Source organism: Botrytis cinerea, chromosome 13 (genome assembly GCF_000143535.2).
Source record: "Botrytis cinerea B05.10 chromosome 13, complete sequence".
NCBI lineage: Eukaryota > Fungi > Ascomycota > Leotiomycetes > Helotiales > Sclerotiniaceae > Botrytis > Botrytis cinerea.
The window spans coordinates 878,894-897,981 of NC_037322.1; the positions used below are offsets into that span (position 1 = coordinate 878,894).

Below are 19,088 nucleotides of genomic sequence, written 5' to 3' on the forward strand. Positions count from 1 at the left end.
GAGGAACTTTGGAGGCCACGCAGTAAAGTATAATTTAGTGCACGACAAGATGAAGGAGATAGTGTCGCATCTCTCTTGGTATTCAATAGTTTCGACTAAGTAACGTAATAGATCGAGTTGCTTTGCTCAAATTTAAAGATCGCCATTCAAGAACATCATTCCTCTCCGAAAAATTATTCAGTAAATCGGCGGCTTGGAGTCAGATGATGAAGAATCTCCACTGGGAGAGGACGGCGCTTGTCGAGGCAAGATTACTTAGTACATTAAGTCCCAACAACTTTCGAGGCAAAATGGGCAGGTGAGCTCCACATGAATTGACTATCAATTTAGTAAAATTGTAGTGCATTATCAAGAATCGACGACGTTATCCAGATTTGGACGCGTCTAGGCTCGGCCGTTGTTTCTGAAAACAAAAACTTAGCGGGATACTTTATCACGCTACTTCGAACTACGAAGCTTGAAGACAATTTCACAACGTTGTTGACCAATCAATCTGCATTGTTTCTGGAACGCACAAGCTGGAGCTTGGCGAGTGAGTTGATAGATACATTTTAACACTTGAAGGCATACTAGCACAGTGTTGTGGCTGATTGAAAGCTATGTATTCCCCCACTTGGGATATTATAGCTTCAACGTTGTCGATGTCTAGCTTCGTAGTATCGTAGGGTGGGTTTGATTAATATTGGCTTGTGTCATAATTGAACAGTGAATACGTATATATGAGCTATGTCGTTATCCTACATGACCTGGTGTGTAAAATAAACGCGCAAAATACAATATGCTCGACCATAACGGAGGGCTGATAGCCGATGTCCAATTACAAGCCCCACATTTTAAACCCACAAATGGATCCAATAGGAGCCACAATGGCTTGCAAGACCCAATCACAAAGGCTTAGATTTAGCTATATATACTAAGATTGTGTACCTATTGTCAGCAAATCAAGCAAACAGCTTAATAAGCTACCTAGCTTCTGTGGTCCAATGGTTAGGATTCCACCCTTCCAAGGTGGAGGTTCGTGTTCGATTCACGGCAGTTGCAAAATCTTTTGCATTTCTTTTTGCATGTCCCCTAAGCTTCTACGAGAATGGGACAGGTGATCGTCTCGCTATTGATCTGATTGAGGGGGGAGAGGGGGTTCGTTTTTTCTCCCGTCTCACGACAAGTGCACTTCTGTTTTCGGAGATATCTTGTAGATTTCATCAAGGAAACCTGGTTCGGTTACCAAGCCAGTAAGTAAGAATCAAGAAGTTTGGCTTAGGGCCGGGGAATTTCAATTTCTATTCTTTTGCCTTTTCCTCTTTGATTGCTAGTACAAAGGTTATTTTAGTATCTTTCTTTTTCCGGTAGTTTAGGTTCAGCTTCAATTCCATGGTGGAACGATTGGTAGTGTAGTATAATATTTGTACTGTACTAGCAATTCTATGAGTACCTGGTACATAACCGTATGGCGTCTGGATTGTGGCTATTCGGTAGTGTCGAAATAACCCTTCCTCTCTCTACCTAGCACATCACATCGTGAGTGAGTGGGTTTTCTTGGTTAATTCGAAATTCTAGATCGCAATATCACAAGCAGGAAGTTCCGATAGAATGACCATTGTGACCAGTGAAAAGGAAGGAATGTGCAAGGAGGGAGACCTACTGCCTTGGTTTTCACAAGCTTCTGGTTTAGGGTTTTCTTCAATGTTCATACTAATTTTTCATGTGTTCCGATATGAAAATCACACAGCAATCAACGCGTCAGTGACGATGAGCATCCAGGTGCCATAAAAATAGGGTATTGAATCTTTCAACCCTAACTGATACTACTACTAACCAATCCAATATTCCCAAACATACACGAAATCATAGATTGCAATGCATTCTAAGCAGTTCCCTCCCTAAAAGCAGCCGCAATACTAAATTGTCCATGGCCTCGTACCTTCCCACCTTCACCAGCTGGATATCTCGCTTCATATCTGAGAGCTCTTCCTTCGACCTTGGCCACTAGTTCATATTCAACTCTATAGTGTTCCTTCCCGTCCTTACCTTCTTCTGGGTATACAGGTGTGATGATGCCTTTGTCGCGGAGAAATGTCATGTCTACGATAATGCGGCCAGCGATTTGTGCGTCTAGTCTGTGTTAGTATGACATAATAATACAATTAACGTGCAAATACATGGTTACTTACTAGCATTTTTAAGATCCTTACGACTGTAGTGAGACTCTGTAGCGCTATCGGAAACATAGAGAATTTCTTCACAGAGAAATTTCTTTTCGTCAACTGGAAAGGTGTGATAGGTAGGAAAAGGAGAAAATTTATGATCTGGACGGATTGGGCTTCCCTATTTGATTGTCAGTACGAATGTCAAGGACATTAATAATTCGACGTATTACCTTGATCATGAAGTAATCGATCGTGGCTACATATTTTTCGCCATCCAATTCACTCTCATCGGGCTTGGCTCTTTCATGTCCGGAATATAGTCGAGGTTGCCATGGCTCATGGCGGAGGAAGCCATAGCTTGATTGGGAAATTCTTTCTGGTCCATTTTTCTTATCAAGAGCACGAAGAACAGCACCTGATGCCACAGCTGTGATACTTTGAAATTGTCAACTTGTTAGTCAGACCGAAAGATACAAAAGCTCACCATTTGTGTCTATCTGCTACCAATTCAATATCGAAGGTGAGTTTCACCGATCTCTTTGCAAGCCAGTTTTTGAGATAGCACCTCAAAGAAGGAGAACCACCAAATCCACCAACAAGGAATACTTTCTTTGAATAATCAGTAAAATAGTCATTGCGTTTCTTTTAATTCTCTTGGGGCATACCTTGACCACTAGGTTCTTTTCCACAGCTTGTCCAATCTGGTTCTCGAGCAAATTTGAGACACGCTTAAGAAGAGGATTGAAAATTTCCTTATAATCGCCCCTGAGACCATATTAGTGAATACCCTGGCCAGCTGGAGAAGAATGACACATACAAATTCATTTGTAAATAGTTAGCCTCGAAACGCTTTGCAGCTAGACCAACGCGATTGATCTGTTCATCACCGTGCAAGCCAGCTATGTAAACCCTGTGACCACATCTCGCCATGACGTTAACTCGTCTCTTGTATTCATTTTCAAAGTCTGGTATCAATCGATTGACAATTGACTCAAGGGTATCGCCATTCTTGAAGAGATAATCCTCGTCTTGTAGGCGATTAAGTAACATATCTCTATAGCCATCATTGAGATAACTAGAACCACAGTTATCCCCTAAGATCACAAATTAGCTAAACGGACTTCTTAAAGGACTGCTTCAACTGACCAATAGGCTGGATCTTTTCATCCTTCAAACGTAGTGGATAACGATTGCTGACTCCATACGTAACTACATCAACAGTGCCACCACCACAGTCAGCAATAATGAAAGTTTCGCCAAGCTATACAATTGTCAGCCAAGGAACCAAGATGTGCCAACAAGACCTCACAGATATATCTTCTGAACTTTCTAAGAGGAATGTAGCAGCAGCTTCTGGTTCAGAGATGAGGAAAACATTGTCCGCAGTTGTACCCCAAGGCTTTCCAAAGGCAGTGGCTTGGATCGCTGCTTTGACCGACGTTTGAAGTACACGGGAGGCTTCCGGGGACCAGACAGTAGGCACAGTCATGACGAAATCCACAGGAGTTTGATCAGTAAACCTATGAAGGTGTTTCAATTGTTCTTTGGTATGCTGTAAAACTTTCACGATATAATCCGATATTGGGTCAACAGCATCCCACATATCAGATTCGGTTTTAGATCGTTTACCATGTCTGCGTATGATACCTTCCTTAAGAAGGCCAGTTAATGTCCTTCGAAGACCCTTTCGATCTTCGTTGGTGTACTCGGTTTCCACCAACATGAGTTTAGCTCTCTTCACGAGACGTCTCTGACTTCGTGTTGAATTCGCCTTGTACATATGATATGGCACGCCGTAACCCCAAAGAAAATCGACTGCAAGCTCATCTTCCATTTCCGAATCTTCGGGATCGTTGATGGTATCCCCAGCTACTCCGCTAAGAAGCAATGGGTGTTTTCCTTGAGATAAATCGAATAAATTCTCATCAAATATCTTATCTTCATCGTTCCGATGCCGCTCGACCGGCTCTGGGGAGTACCAACTCTCCGTTGGAACTTGCTTCCTCTCGCCATCTTCTCCATCGCTTGGCCAGTTAATCACACTCAAGACATCATTAGCAGAGCTTTTCATATTACCACAGTTGATGGGAACAATGCTGTAAGAGACGGATGTGAATGTTGTTCCGTAGTCTAGGCCAATAACAACTTTATCTGTTGGGGCGATGAGGTGTAATCGCATGTTGGAACTCCGCACCGATATAGCAGTGCTCGGGGTTGGAGAATGCATTGTCCTGTTGCTTTGATTTTGAGAGGTGCCTTCACGCCGAACTGACACTGTCTGTCTGGAGACATTGCCATTCTTTGACCCCATGGGCCCTCCTCTCGATGCCATATTTTCTGACATTTCAAATGTTACGAAAGTTTGTATTTTGGCTCGTAAAATTATAGGAATGTATAGTCAAACTTTGAAGGATGCTTCCAAGATAGAGAAGTGGGAAAAATGAGAGGGAGATACACCTCATACGGTTTATTATCTTCATGTTTTGGAATAAGGTTCATAAAGCGGAAGCCTGCCGCGGATTTGACTATGCAAGTTCTTAGGCCTCGTTTTGATATAAAGAAAATAGAAGTAATATATCACAGGCGACGATTCCTATTAAATGTCGGCACCGAGCACCCTGCAGAGTGATTCGTAAAAGAAACTTAATAAGGCATATCTGGAGGTAGGCTGCCTTGAATGAAAAAAGAAATGTACCTCACAAAATCATTTGAGAGAAGAAGGAAGAATAGTTTTATCCTTGGACTACAAAATGTGGGGGTAGGGTATGGGCTGGAGTGGCAGGGGCCGAATCGGTTCTGGTACATCTTTCCGGATTATATCATCCATTTACTTGTGGCCATTGGGTGTTAATGTGATTCGAACAGAAAACCTGAGCATCAGGTTGATCTCTACGTTTTGAACAAACACATAGATACTATCTATGCAAACAGTCTAGGGAGGAAAAAGTGATCTGATAGGACGCTCAGGTGCAAAATGGGTTGCTGCAGGAGGGACGCCGCATCTTTCAGGTATGTCGAAGAATCCTAGCATTCGTTTCTATCCAAAAATCTATCAGATTTACAACATTTGGAGAATTACAAACGTACCGACAATGAGAATGCGCTTGGTGGCTGGAATTTACGCAAACGTCGGATTTATTTGTCCGCAAATCACTCAAACCCCCATCACGAAATTTCAAACATTCCCAGATTGTTCAAATGTTGGATCTGATACCAAATATAACACCCTTGATCTGGAACAAAGAGGATGATATTAGGCTTCTTGCTTGGATTGATTTTTGCAAGCTGCAGAAAGTGGGGGCCAAAGAAGACACGCTCGACTACATGAGTGAGTACTCCCGCTTCACCAGCGATGCAGTGAAGGAGCATCTAAGTGAGCTATGGGAAAAATATGGTGATCAGAGTAAGGACTCGAATCAGGCAATGCCCCTCGTTGATATGATGAATAAAGGGTCTGCTTACATGACCAAACTTCCTGGTGAGATGCGCGAGAGTATTAGAGCGAAAGTCGACAGCAATTCCGGCGACTCACTAATGCTGCTCATCATTTCTAAGATGGCGGATAATATAAAACAGAAGAAAGCTACAAAGAAGCCAAGGGACCTTCCTTCAACGGAGGAGGATAATAGGGGGTTAAAGCGTAGCAAAGGGACGGAGAAAGCAGATGAGGATCTCCCACCTTCCAAAAAACCTCGCTCGAGCAGAGTATGTACTTTTCTTGTCATTAGCAGAAAACTTTGATTGATCTAATCTATAGGATGAGATATCTGCAAGAACCTTCCAGGATAATATTGTGAATGGAGTCGAAAAATCCCGATTGCCTACCCAAAAATCATCAACCACTTCGGCCGAAGCTACAGTTTGCAACAGCGGAGAGTTCACAAGAGCCAGAGCTCAAGTTCTCCAGTATGATTCGCTGGACCAAGAATTGAATGGAGATAGCTGGTCGAAGCGTCTGAGGTCATTGAAGAATAAACATAATCAAGAGATAACTCAGATGCAAGAGCTCTGGCAAGCAGAGTCCGAGAAGCTTAGCATAAAGCAAGCCGAGGCCCAAGGAACCATCAGAGATTTGAGGGCACAATTAAAACACCTGAATGAGGCACAAATGGCTCGCCAAGAGGAGGAACAAAGAGCTTTTAAAAGCGATGCAAATATTTCATTGGAAACCCGACAATTTGAAGACCTTGAGGAAATCTACCGATTAACCAAAGAGAATAGAGAAATGCACAAGTTCTCAGAGTTTGCCGATTTAGATTTACCAGGAAGCCTGAATCTAGGACACGACATGATCGACGATGCGATGGATCAAATACAATTCGAACTCTCCTCCATCTCTTGTCATCACGTTAATACCCCGCAACTTCTTCCTAAGATATTTTCAATACCAAGCGACTTGCGTAACCTCATACTTTCGGCTTTCAATAGTGACATTGACACTGCTATAGGGAGAAATGAAGTCGAGACCATCACAAAGAAATTTGGTGCTCAAATCTGCATCAGAGCTCTTGTGATGGCTGCGCTAAGAGATTGGGTTTTTATGTCAAGGTTTCCCAATTTCGCCCCTTCAAACCCTCGCATTCTATCAACTTATAGGCACATTATCTCCAGTTTAGGTAAGCGTCCCGCCATTGATAATAATATAGAAGACTGACTCTATAGGCGGGGAAAGCAAACTTTCCAGCTTGGACATAGCAGCTCATCGCGCTCTTATCGAAGGAAATTGGCTCAGAGAGGAATCAATACCCAAAAGAGCCACAGATCTAGCGGCCAGGTTCTCCAATGGAGTCGCTCTCTTGTTTGCAATCACATCAAACAATGAAGAGGATGGGTTGTTCCACACTTGGGGGGAGCACTTGGAATGTTGGAAAGACAGGCGAGCACATCTGCAAGAAATTTTCCAGACTGCATTAACCTTGAAAGCCGATTCTGTTGTAACAAAGTCCCGGTACGGATTTGCAATATATCCACCAGGTACAACATTTGTTGGGGATGGCACAGTTGTGAAAGAAACAAGCAGGCCTAAAATTGGCAGTAATTGGATTTATGCATCATTTCACATCTACGACGCTGTAGTTATTGACAATAGCAAACAGAGCACGTTGGTGGAAACTGAAAATTTCGTCAAGTTGCCAAAAGCAAGGGCTAGTGCAAAGTACAGCAAGGATTTGCTATTTCCCAAAAGATTGCCTGAAGTTGTTTCCGGCCGTATCACAGAGGTCGCAGAAACTCCGATTCCTAAGCATAAAACTGCGGGACAATCGAAAGCTATCTTAGAAGCTGAAGTACCTCTAGAACCAACAGTTCCCCAAAGAAATGTTGAAAGTTTGAAAGCACACAAATCTGCTGGAGCAAAAGATGATCCGAAATCTGACCATAGTGAAGATCCACCCCTTCCAAGATGCGAAGAATGTGGGAAAGAGTTTCAGGCAATAGCTTCGCTTCGTAGGCACGAAAAGAACAGTGAGCCAATTTTTTTTCTCTTTTGTTGCAAGCTCGGTGGTAACTTCAAACAGGAAAGTGCAAAGAGTGCCCAGAGTGCGGCAAAAGGTTTGGCCGCGTCGCTGCTCTACAGAATCACCAAAAAGCCGAGCACAGCGAATATTCTGAGTCCAGACCTAAGGAAACCCCCATAGAGCAGAGACGGGCACACCCTGAGCCGGGCGTCTTAGTGACCCACCAAAATAATCGATACCGTAAAAATTTTGCAACTGCTGAAGCTACGGATGCCAGCCCGAATCGTCAACGCAATGAGGATGGCGTAGGAGGCCAACTCATCAAGGCGCCGCGAGCAGTTTCGGCGGTTGCGCCAAAGGCTAGACCGGCACAAGTATGCCACGATAATCCCAAGCAGAAAATTCCCAAAGGTGAAATCGTTGACGGCAAGCCAGAATGCGATCTTTGCGGTAACGCGTTCTCGTGCAAGAATACTCTACAGCGCCATGTTAAACGAGGTAAGTTTCACGATCCATGAATCTAACCATTATGTTGCTAATGTGAACTGCTAGAGACCTGCTCACTCGAATGTCCAGAATGCAAGGAAACATTCGTAAGCCTCCAGGAAAGACGATACCACCAGCGCAGGGAGCACAAGTCGGTAGAAAAAGAGCCAAAAGATCTAACAATACCTGAACCACAAACTCCGTCGACCCCTCTTAAGAAAAAGGACAAATCGCACAGCTCAGATCAGACAAGAACTTCATCCTCTAACGGCATTCAAAGCCATGGCAAAGGTATGTCTTCTACCCTACCGCATCAATATTCTCATCGCTACACAAAGACTGATAATCTGAAAGATGGTAAGCCTCGCTATAAGAAAACACCCCGCAATGAGACCGAAGATTCAGATGCAGATGACATGCTTTCCCCCTCAGAACTGGTGAAAACAAAACGTGCTCAAAGGAGAAGATCTACTAGATCTTCAGATGAACGAACTGAAGTGAGGGTGATTGATAGCCGGGAATCGCCAGTTCGACCCCGTGGAAAGCGAAGTAAGACTCTAGCAATAAAGGAATGATTGAGGTGGATCACAGTTTTCAGGGGACCGGTGCTTTGAGGAGATATGTTGTTCCCTCTTTCCTTTTGTAGAAAGGAAAATAGGGCCACGGGCAAAATTGGGATGAGATCCAGCTGGAGTCTTGAACAAATTGATCATGTTGTGTATCTAAAAGGAAGGAAGAGATCTTCGTACCGACGGAGAACAGGAATAACGGCCGTTCATTCTGTTACCTGGATTGTATCATTACACACAAACTCAAAATTATCGTTATGAACTCCATTGATCTTTAAGCTCGAGGATGTACGAGATATATTGAGGTGAAAGTGCGTGTGGCGTTTGTGGCGCATAGATAAGCCACCCGGACATGAAACGGTCGTCCAGATTCGGAAGCAAACTAGTAATTCTTTGAGCTTTTGAAGATGCGCTTGAACCTGACACAGTGCAGCCAGAGAACAATGCAGAAGCCTGGGCAATGTCAAGATATTATGTTGTCCTCGGTGTAAGATGTAAAAATATCTCCGCTCCTATTGTAAGCATACGAGTAAGCGAAAAAGCTATGACTTCTCCGGACTCCTTTAGGAACCCATCGAGGAGTTAATCTGATTGGCCGTACAAAAATTCTTGACTTTAATTGAACCAATGAGAGCGAGTTTCGATGTTAGACTGTAGGGTTTGTTGATCTCGTCGATTTCCTGTCCATAACATTTCTGACCTTCTAGCCACAATGAGCAATTTGGTACATGCTATATTGAGATGAGTTGGGTATTTCTGCTCCTTTCCCGAGAAACCTACAGGTGGCAAATCCATATTTAAACATGATCCCGTTTGTTCGAATAAACATTAACCACAACCTTCCTCATTCAATCATTAAACAGCATCCCGCATATTCCGCGGCATCGTCCAGTACATAATACAGCCTGTACCCCGCACTTAAAGCATCTTCCAGGTTGCTTAAGAATTCCATATATCTGGTCTATTGCCACTTGCACCACTGCAGTTTGAACATACTGCTGTTTTTTTATTCGTTCCATAATGTCTCAAAACGATCCAAGTCGTCTTCATACCGGGGAGTTGGAAATTGGCTATACAGAAGCAGTAGAGCGCCATGCAAATAGACATGTCGTGGCACCTAAGCCTGTTTCGCAACGCAAACTAGACTTCGAGAATGCAAGGCCGAGGTGGATCAGAGAAATGGCTGCCGAGGCCATGGGAGTGTTCTTCTTTGTGTAAGGTTATAGAGGTGGCTAGATGCAACATCAACTAACAGTTCCCCATAGTTATCCGGGAATTGCATCATGTGCGTCATTCTTTCTGAATCCTGGAGACCCAGGGTTCGGATCAGTGTTCCAAATTGGTTGGGCCTTTGCGATTGGTATTGCTTTTGCTATCATGTATGTTGAACTATATTATCAGGATATGATCTGCCATCTCGTCTCAGTTGCTGATACGCATTAGAACTTGTGGAAGTACTTCAGGAGGACATTTCAATGCAGCAGTGACGATATCTTGTGCTGTTTGGCTAGGGGTACGTTTTCGTAGTCTCTAGTTGCATATCAACATTAGCTAATTCATCCCAGTTCCCTTGGAAAAAGGTTCCTCAATATATCTTCGCTCAAGTCTTCGGTTCTTTTATGGCAGCCATGCTTTTAGTTGGACAATACTATCCACAGCTGATGGAACTTGCTGCGGATTATCGTGCTAAAGGCTTGAGTCTCAACTCACCAGGCGGACCGGGAAGCATTCTCTGCTCTTTCCCTGGAGCATCACAATCATATGGATATCTGTTCTTCATTGAGTTTTTTGCCGATGTCTTCGTGGTATGTGTCAGAGACTTTGCCAAACATCGAAACATTTGTTGACCCATTCTAGGGAATTGTCATTTGGGCTTGCCTTGACCCTATGAATCCATTTGTGTCTGCATCCGCGGTACCATGGGTTATTGGACTAGGTTATGGTAAGCATAGAACCCACAACCGCTCTCTTCGGATTCAATAGTTTCTTCATCGTTGTACACTTGCTAACCTCTCTTATTAGCAACAATGATCTGGGGTTTTGCGGATGTGACAATAGAGCTTAATTCATCTCGTGACTTGGGCGCTCGCATTGTTGCAGCCATATTTTTTGGAGGCGATGCGTTCTCGCTTTATTCATTGATACCCGTTCTCACGAGTATACCTGCTATGCTTTTTGGGACAGCATTGTATGAGATGATCCAACGCGATAGCTTTGCAGTTATTGCCAAAGGCCATAACGTACATGAGAAAGGAGAAGAGGGTATCATGCAACATTTATCCAAGAATGGTGCTCTTGCTGGGAGTACCAGTGCCTCGGGCACGAGTATAGACAGTGAAGTATGGGATAATGGGAGAAAGAATGATTCTGCTGTATGAACAATACGAAAGTCGATCAGAGTCGGGTCTTGGCCATCCCCAGACCCTAATGAATAATGACAATATGTTTAATTAATAAGAAAGATACAATACATTTCCAATCAACGTGCCATGTCTCGAGCATATGATGCAGGCGTTGCTGAACTTGTGAGAGGAGAGGAAATTCCAGTCTGAAACAATAGAGGAATGAGGAAACTTATAAGCTGCCAGATGTCGTTTGATTGATATCGGTAGAATATGTGAGGTTCTGAGGTTCAAAGCATCGTTGATACCCACCCATTAGATCGAGGTAGGTATGATACGATGAATGGTTGGACAAACCTTGTACAGAGTGTACTTCGGAGGTTCCAAAAGAAAATCTGGCACGTGATGATCGTTTGCAGATTTGACCGTAAACAGATAAGCGTACTATCTTTTGATAGTCCCGCTTCAGCTCCAGCAACTAGCCAATATCTAATTCGATTCATTGTGTGTACGACCGAGACGACCAAGACAGTTACTTATTATTACACCTTGACGATCTTAAGATAGTGCATTCCCTTGAACGATAATGGGAACGCCTCCAATCTGATATCCGACAGATTGTCATTCATGTAAAACAGTGTCATCGTCAATGTGTACTTCATTAGTTTCATATTTCTACAATCCCTTTTATGACTAGGTGCACTAGGTACCCCTCCTTTTATCCCGCAACTCTGAACTGAACATATTCATTTACGACATCAACTCACTCAATATAATCTCTACCTTGAACATCTCTATCACCTACCGCCTCGATACACAGCGACGACATCCACCAAGTCTATACGCCTGTACAATTAGAAGATGGTATAGAAACACCGGTTTAATCTTTTCTCAATCTTTATAATATTTAACAATTAATCCGCTATCATGTTTCCAAATCGCTCCATCGAGGATATGTCGTCAAGTATGGATATCGTTGAAGCCGAGACGGGGACTGAAGTGAACGACAAACGCGAAGAATTCAATGTTAGAAATACATCACGATCACCTTCAAAAGCTCGGTCATTATCAGATGGCGGTCAACCAATACTTTCACCGTCTCCTAAATTTCGCGAACCAGAAAAGCCAGTTTCCAAAGATGATAGCTCCATCTCCGAAAGTCCGACAACACCAAGGCGACCTGCTGCATTTGCCCGAGGTCTTTCTCTGCAGATGCCACCAAAGGATTTCATGCCAGTAGGGTCTTCAGCATACATCAATCGAGTACCATTATCACCAAAGTTAGATCAATCACAAACATATGGGTCACCTACAAGTGTTTTACCTAGACGATCTCGAGGCCTAGATTTTTCAAGAGCTGCAACGAATCTTCATCACTCCACACTTGCAGAGCAATCATCACCCGATTCGTCACCTACAATTACTGGCAGAGCCATGAATATCCCGAATAGAAAAAATGGATTAAACTTCACCAGCGCCGGGGAAAGTTCTTTGTGGTCTCCCGCACCAAATACTGAAAGAATGATGGTATCCAACTCGCTTGGTAGTGTTAACATGTTGGCCTCCGATGATTCTGAGAGTAGTTCCGACAATGACGATTTGATGGAATCAGACGACATTGACGACTCTATTATTACAACACCTCAAGTTAGCAGAATGACAGCACCTTTCGGCGGAAGTTATAACCCAAGCCCTGGTAGCGCCTGGTCTGGACAATCCCCCGCAGTCAATAGTCTCATGAATTTTCAGTCAGCAAGATTAAGGAGTGGAAAGAGTCGCAAAGGATCGAGAAGCGGACCAATGGCTAGTCCAACCTCTAAATCACCTCCTACTATGCGCAATATCGAAAGCAATTACTTCAACAGACAAAGACCTGTGGATAGTTTTCAATCGAGGAGAGAAAGTATAAGCTGGGCTGCAAATCAATTACACATATCAGGAAGTGAAAGCGATGATGCTGGATTGAAATCCACTTTAGAAAATGTGGATGGTATGCCTAGTACGCCTGGAAAAGATGGACAACGAGGGGTCATTCGCAGAGTGGTGACCCGGAGAGGAAACATGCTAGTATGTTACGCAACACTTGTAAATTTACCTCAACTAACTTTTGATAGCCTAAAACAAAAGGATTTGCACGTATTCGAGCAGCTCTAGCTGAAGAGAGTGCACCAGTCGAAACAGAAGTTCGTAGAGAAGCAGAAGTCGTCCGCCAAACCCGTGAAAGTGATATGGATCTCGAGCCTTCCCGTCATCCTTCTATATCAACAATAGATGCACGCTCGTCGCCGATAATTGGCCCAACACAAGAGTCTCTAGAGGGCATACCCGAAGATGATATAATGGCCGATGCATCCAGTTCTCAACTATCTGGAAGCTTTAAGCAACAAGTCATTCGCAATTCCAAAGGCAAAGAATTTTGGGATTCTTTTAGTGATGACAACAACCGCACACCACCTCCACCCAATTTCAATCATCGCGGTTCCACTTCTGGAATGAGTGAAGATTTATCATTAGAAGCTCACCTCTCTACGCCTCTTCATCCCCATCGAAGCAACTCTGATTCATCTCCCTCCCGCTCCTCTACCCCTCAAGCATCCGAGCCGATGCGTAAAATCACACATAAACGTCGTCGGGACGATGATCTCGATCCTACAAGTTTCAAGAGACGGGCGGTTAGTCCTGGTATGAGCGTACATAACAGTCCAGTAATGCAAAGTCCGATGCAAAGAGATCTGGCTCCCTGGGGCTCAAGACCAAATAGTAATGGAGAACCTGGAAATGGAAAGAGTGGATTGGGAAATGGTTCGGCTGGGATTGGAGGCAGGAGAATTGGGTTTCAGGGCATGGTAGACACTAATGATGGATTGATGAAAATGAGTATTGAATAATGGGTATATGGACTAGGGACACGGGGTTTAAAACGGATTGGGCGCGGACATTTTGCTCATTCAATGGCTGGGTTTGGGGTGTTGATAATATTTATGGGATTTAGTGGATCTAACCAGGATTGGAGGGCGTACATGTCTCTTACACAGCGAATCCAAACATGCATTCTGGTGTAGGGGTAGCAAAGGAGATTTGCCTACTAGCGAAACTGGCGATGATTACTTGTGTAACCCAATCAAACTTTTACTCAATTCACTTTTTACTACCAATACAGTACTGGATTCATTGGTAGTTATCTATACGTGATTGACAAGTCAATGTTTATCACTCTTCGGATCTACAGAGGGGCAAGTCCGAGCGGGGAGGCTATGAAGACGACGTGGTTGAGTGCTTACCCTCTCCAATGGAAGGATTGGGGACCTTGGGCGTAAGAGGGGAGTTTATGGGTTTTGACCGCTGAAGCAGATGTGCAAGAAAACCTCGTTGAAATTTGGATAATGGGTGGTGATATTTTGGAGCAGTGCATTGAGTGAATGTGAAGAGTGAGAAGGAAGTAAAAGGGGAGTTAGCGATTAGACGAATGGTTGGGAAAATAAAAATAGTGTGTTATAAATAACAAAAAGGACGAGAGGCAGGGCGATAGAAAATAGCTCAGATGTCTGGTATCGCAAGTGCAGTGCTTGTATCTAGACACACGGCATGTACAAATTGGTTCTAGGGGGCTTATAGGGGTGTATAGGCTTGAGGCCCTGAAGCAGATGTGCAACAAAAGACCGAGGAAATTGGCTGCGGGGATCGTGATTGGTGGGGTGGGAGGAGAATGAGAAGTGTGAATTGAGTGAATGTGATGTGGATAAGGGTGAGGGTGAGGGTGAGGGTGAGGGTGAGGGTGAGAGGGTGAATATGGTATGTGGAAGTGAGAGGCTGGATGGCCATGGGAGAAGCGATGGTGCAAGGGGGTTCAAGGGAGGGTATTTGTAAAGTTTGATGGGAAACGGAGAATGGATGTTAGGAGGTGAGTTCGCATTGGGGTTTATTAGGATGCAATTAGTATTTGTCCAAAGAATGGAGATGGCTTTCTGAGAACGTGGGAAGTGGGCTTTTAGTTAAGTATCTCCAGGCTGGATACCTACAGCAGATATGCAACAAATGGGTTTGGGAAGAGTGGACTTAGTGTGGCTTGCGCGTAAGTGGACCGGGAGAGTAAGCGTATTAATGGTGAATAGAAGGATGGGTGTAGTATCAACATCATTTCTTTCGTCGCTATTCATCTTTCAAGATGATTTCAAGATTATTAAGCCACCACGATTGATTCCGTCCCAATTCTTGTTGATCATTTGTTCCATGTCTTTTGTAGAAGTATATACTTTCAACCATTCACTCAGTCCGTTACATAACTCCAATGGCTTGATCGGGAAGATGAGACATTTTGATATTGTCTAATCTTTATTGACTTTGCTTTGTCTGTCAATTCACTCACCATTGCAATGCCTCGTTTGATCCTATCTATCCCTATCTAATCTCTCTCTGCGGTGCATTCACGGCAGCTTCATTACCTTTATCATGACCTTTTTTTTTTTTTTTTTTTTTTTTTTTTTTCAGTCGTGGGAATATACATCAAGGAAAACAATGAAGCAAAGCCAAGCAAGCAACTTTGTATCAAGGCTGTCTATCTAGGTCTTCAAAGAAGGCAAAGAAGAGAGACAATTGTCGTCTCTCCTTTCTAATGTATCTTCTCAGCTCTGTACTCACACATTGGAATTAAAGAAGAAAGATACAATACAGTAAAATACAATACAACCGAAAGTTAAGATGTTATAAGCTGGCCATATATAAAGTATGCTCTGAATGTAATTCAATCCCAATTTAGTTCTTCTTTTCCATACAAAAATGACAGGATTAAGTACGTGGAAGCCATTTATCAATCCTCAAAGATCTTATTAGTGTTATTACGTGCCCCTATTTTAAATGTTTGCTGATTTATACTGAAAGCAGGTCAATCAGATCACGCACCTCCATCGTCCGATCAGTCAAATCAAGTCGATCAACCAGATGGATTAGAAGAACCAAGCAAAGTCGCTGAGGATTCAGACTTGAATAATGGGCAAGTTTTGCAAGCTACTCAGTTCAATTGAATGGTACAGCTAATCAACGAGATATCAGAATTCGCGGGTTGTGAGTGCTAAGTATTCGCATTTATGCTCTCTCTTTTTTTTTTGCTCACCTTTATCCAGAAAGATTGCAATTGAGAAGCTGTAAGTGATGGGTATCCCATTTAGCTGTTACTTTGGAACTTCAAAGGTTCTTGTTTTCCAAATCACTAACTTTTCATAGTCAGCACCATCTTGATGAATCGTCAGTTACTCCTTTCCAAGGCTCTGACAGAATTTCCCGTTTTGAGATACATAAAGCTGATGTGATGTCAAATTGTCTAGGGAACAACGTCATAATGTGCTCGCCATGTTAGTTTTCCTTCATTCAAATATTTCAAAGAGCCACTGACAAAAGGACTTATGATAGACTTACCAGGATAGACGAGACGTATGATATTATGCGATTTGGCGATACTCCGTTCCGGCAAGTGCTAATATATCTCGAATAGCACAAAACAACAATGTGGCTTTTGTCAGTGGTGGAAGAACAGGTAGGTCAGATGCCTTGAACTTATCCCCAAGTCAATACTTATGTGATTTGGATCTGTAGTTCAATAAGCCTGATCAGCCTATTATTCAACTTCGGCACGGTCATGACCAATATTTATCTGCAAAGAAAAATTCTTGGGACTGGGCAGGGAATGGGTTCGCAGCAGTGGAGTGGACAAGGCGATATGTCTCACGGCCTTCTTCAACAAGACCAGCATAAACAAATATCGACATGGCATGCTTGAGAGAGAGAGAGATGATTAGCATCGACAAACTGTCCCATATCGGCTGAAAGCGCGTTGTCAAGGATTTAGTAGAAGAATGATGGTGGATGAGTTAAAAAGCAATCACACCACCAAGATTCTGTGAGAGGTGACCGCTAGAAGGAACCCAAACCAAAGTGATGAATTTTCGGTTCATGTGATGTTCGACGAGTCAACATCTTTCCACCTCTTTCAACAAATCTCTTTGTGAGTTTGAGAATCTCTTCAATCTCTTCTTTATTGAATTTAAATAAATCAGAACTTCCCCAGCACTCTTGAATCTCTTCGTCTCCTTATTGTTTCGATGGCGTTTATCCCCTTGCCTTACCGAGTCCCTTTGTATGTCCGGGTTTAAAAGTAGGTACACAAGTCAACAAGGTCCAGACTACTTAAAGACAGAGCCTCAGCACCCTGGCCTGCTAGATATCTGTTGTATCGCCGCAATAGCACTAACCCCATCCTATCCTATCCCACACTCTTCTCCATCCTTGTCAAATTTTCATTCATATACTCTCAAACCCATCCCCACCACAACAATAACACAACATCTTTGATGGTCTAACGGTCATGATTTCCGCTTGTCAATAACATTGCAAGTCGCGGGAGACCGGGGTTCGACTCCCCGTCAGAGAGTTCCTTCTACATAAAATTCCTTGAATCTCATGTTCACATTTATTTTTGGTTAATTTTTTGATGCCCATTTTTTTTTTTTTTTTTTCTTCTTCGCCGACGTGAAGTTTGGCGTGTCGCGAGCCCCACTACTACCCGACCGGAGCCTTTTCGTTTTTAAGAGGTGGGGCTGGGTATAGTGAATGAGAGGGGCGAGATTTCAGATAGCAGTAGTGGTTAGTAAAATGATAAGGATGACGTTGAGATTGAAGGGCGAATTTGTGAGCATGTTGACGAAGGGGAAGCGTAGCGACTAGCGAGTTTGTGATCTGATCTGAGGGTTCTCTTCTGCACATGCACATGCCGAAATGATTGGATATTCTAGAGACTCGAGTCTCGACGACTCTTTTGGGACGTATGTTCGTAGATAATGAATAATCCAGCTAACGAAACTATCATTCGAGATTCTAAAAATACATATCTAGAGTCACCTTTTTTTCTTTCTCGAAAGCACTACTACATAATCTATGATTCATTCTTGGGATATTTAGGATGACTTCATACCATTATCGATTCTTGGCGATAGAAATCGTTATCAGGACCTTGGCTTGCAGGATGTGGCTTTCGCTATCGTGAAGGCACATGTTCGTGAGACAATGGAGCGTGGATGGAGGCATTCTGATGTTTCGTATGAGGAATCAAGAAAAGCTTGTAGTGCATGTACAGTGAGATAGAAGCTTTACATGTGAAACTCATTTCCCCGTCGCTCGATCTCATCACGATCATATGAAGAGCCGACTATTAGTTAGCTGGGTTTGGATGATAAGATCATAGGTTGGTTGTACAACACACTGCGTGACGGATTCTAGATCTTTGCATGTTGGATTCTAGATTCGAGAATTGTGCAAAATGATATGATGTGATATGAAGTGGTGAGACGATTTTATGATTATCCTTGCGACAACGTGCATGTATATAGCAACTGATATGCAGATGTGCAATTGAGGTATGTAATGTAAGCTAGTGTCTTGCAAGAACGCGTCAATATAGAAGCAAATGGTCTAAACCTGAGTTCCATTACTCTCCCATGAGAAGATTATAATGGAACAGAGTGATGATCTTGAGGTCTAAGGGTATGGGTGGGTTGATGTGTCGATGTGTTCGTGTTTTACTTAGTACGTGGGTATGCTGGAGACTTGGAGTGGTGTATGATAGATGCGTTCAAGAGTATCGCCGTCGCCGCTGTCCCTAGTCGAAATATGAAGACATAGTCTCACGCCTAGATATCAGGAGAAAAAAACCATTGCGGTCTTATTCCGTACAACATAACACATCGAGAATGTACGAATAGTGCTCATACTCACGCGAACCTGGATCGGTAGCGGTGAGTGTATTTCCCGATGGATTCCATTTCCATATCAATTGTTAGTTCTCAGATCCTCTCATTCAATAATTATCCATCGGGAAATCTCGAAATCTCAGATATCATCAATGCCAGGTACGGATCCATAAATCCACAATCCAAGCAGCAAAGTTCGAGCGAAAGAATATGCACCAATCAACGTCCAGAATGCTTAATCTCGTATGGATTCTTTAGACCTAGTTTTTCTTTAAGGCCCGATACAATTACAATAAAGTGGCTCATGAGAAAAAGTGGTTATCCTTGAGCCTCATCCTTTTTTGTCACG

At 43.1% G+C, this 19,088-nt stretch overlaps 5 protein-coding genes across 5 annotated transcripts; 4 read left to right on the forward strand and 1 right to left on the reverse strand.

The window, feature by feature from the left end:
- Positions 1-1,781: 1,781 nt before the first annotated feature.
- Positions 1,782-4,567, reverse strand: BCIN_13g02570 (hypothetical protein). Its single transcript, XM_001555217.2, has 8 exons — positions 3,457-4,567; positions 3,294-3,408; positions 2,965-3,241; positions 2,813-2,912; positions 2,632-2,756; positions 2,378-2,582; positions 2,172-2,325; positions 1,782-2,112 (listed from the first exon to the last, which is right to left on the reverse strand). Exons 1-8 carry the CDS (start codon positions 4,489-4,491, stop codon positions 1,865-1,867), a joined length of 2,259 nt encoding a protein of 752 aa, XP_001555267.2. The 5' UTR covers positions 4,492-4,567; the 3' UTR covers positions 1,782-1,864.
- Positions 4,568-5,403: 836 nt separating this feature from the next.
- On the forward strand, positions 5,404-8,792 carry BCIN_13g02580 (hypothetical protein). Its single transcript, XM_024696742.1, has 6 exons — positions 5,404-5,852; positions 5,905-6,763; positions 6,810-7,610; positions 7,664-8,101; positions 8,156-8,380; positions 8,444-8,792. Exons 1-6 carry the CDS (start codon positions 5,472-5,474, stop codon positions 8,662-8,664), a joined length of 2,925 nt encoding a protein of 974 aa, XP_024552555.1. The 5' UTR covers positions 5,404-5,471; the 3' UTR covers positions 8,665-8,792.
- Positions 8,793-9,372: 580 nt separating this feature from the next.
- BCIN_13g02590 (hypothetical protein) lies at positions 9,373-11,098 on the forward strand. The gene is made up of 6 exons (XM_001555215.2): positions 9,373-9,872; positions 9,924-10,037; positions 10,102-10,171; positions 10,224-10,463; positions 10,516-10,600; positions 10,681-11,098. Exons 1-6 carry the CDS (start codon positions 9,679-9,681, stop codon positions 11,034-11,036), a joined length of 1,059 nt encoding a protein of 352 aa, XP_001555265.2. The 5' UTR covers positions 9,373-9,678; the 3' UTR covers positions 11,037-11,098.
- A 429-nt stretch (positions 11,099-11,527) lies between these two features.
- Positions 11,528-14,228, forward strand: BCIN_13g02600 (hypothetical protein). The gene is made up of 2 exons (XM_001555214.2): positions 11,528-13,067; positions 13,115-14,228. The coding sequence occupies exons 1-2, from the start codon at positions 11,928-11,930 to the stop codon at positions 13,886-13,888; spliced, it is 1,914 nt and encodes a 637-aa protein (XP_001555264.1). The 5' UTR covers positions 11,528-11,927; the 3' UTR covers positions 13,889-14,228.
- A 1,228-nt stretch (positions 14,229-15,456) lies between these two features.
- Positions 15,457-16,292, forward strand: BCIN_13g02610 (hypothetical protein). Its single transcript, XM_024696743.1, has 3 exons — positions 15,457-15,789; positions 15,882-15,988; positions 16,050-16,292. Exons 1-3 carry the CDS (start codon positions 15,777-15,779, stop codon positions 16,143-16,145), a joined length of 216 nt encoding a protein of 71 aa, XP_024552556.1. The 5' UTR covers positions 15,457-15,776; the 3' UTR covers positions 16,146-16,292.
- The last annotated feature ends 2,796 nt before the right edge of the window (positions 16,293-19,088 follow it).

Coding starts and splice junctions, on each gene's coding strand:
- BCIN_13g02570 (XM_001555217.2), bottom strand. CDS start 4,491: ATGTCAGAAAATATGGCATCGAGAGGAGGGCCCATGGGGTCAAAGAAT. Junction 3,409..3,456: donor AAAGTTCAGAAGATATATCT/GTGAGGTCTTGT, acceptor ACAATTGTATAG/CTTGGCGAAACTTTCATTAT. Junction 2,113..2,171: donor TAAGGATCTTAAAAATGCTA/GTAAGTAACCAT, acceptor AACACAGACTAG/ACGCACAAATCGCTGGCCGC.
- BCIN_13g02580 (XM_024696742.1), top strand. CDS start 5,472: ATGAGTGAGTACTCCCGCTTCACCAGCGATGCAGTGAAGGAGCATCTA. Junction 7,611..7,663: donor TCGTAGGCACGAAAAGAACA/GTGAGCCAATTT, acceptor AACTTCAAACAG/GAAAGTGCAAAGAGTGCCCA. Junction 8,381..8,443: donor CATTCAAAGCCATGGCAAAG/GTATGTCTTCTA, acceptor ATAATCTGAAAG/ATGGTAAGCCTCGCTATAAG.
- BCIN_13g02590 (XM_001555215.2), top strand. CDS start 9,679: ATGTCTCAAAACGATCCAAGTCGTCTTCATACCGGGGAGTTGGAAATT. Junction 9,873..9,923: donor ATGGGAGTGTTCTTCTTTGT/GTAAGGTTATAG, acceptor AGTTCCCCATAG/TTATCCGGGAATTGCATCAT. Junction 10,464..10,515: donor TTTTTGCCGATGTCTTCGTG/GTATGTGTCAGA, acceptor GACCCATTCTAG/GGAATTGTCATTTGGGCTTG.
- BCIN_13g02600 (XM_001555214.2), top strand. CDS start 11,928: ATGTTTCCAAATCGCTCCATCGAGGATATGTCGTCAAGTATGGATATC. Junction 13,068..13,114: donor CCCGGAGAGGAAACATGCTA/GTATGTTACGCA, acceptor AACTTTTGATAG/CCTAAAACAAAAGGATTTGC.
- BCIN_13g02610 (XM_024696743.1), top strand. Junction 15,989..16,049: donor AGGATTCAGACTTGAATAAT/GGGCAAGTTTTG, acceptor ACGAGATATCAG/AATTCGCGGGTTGTGAGTGC.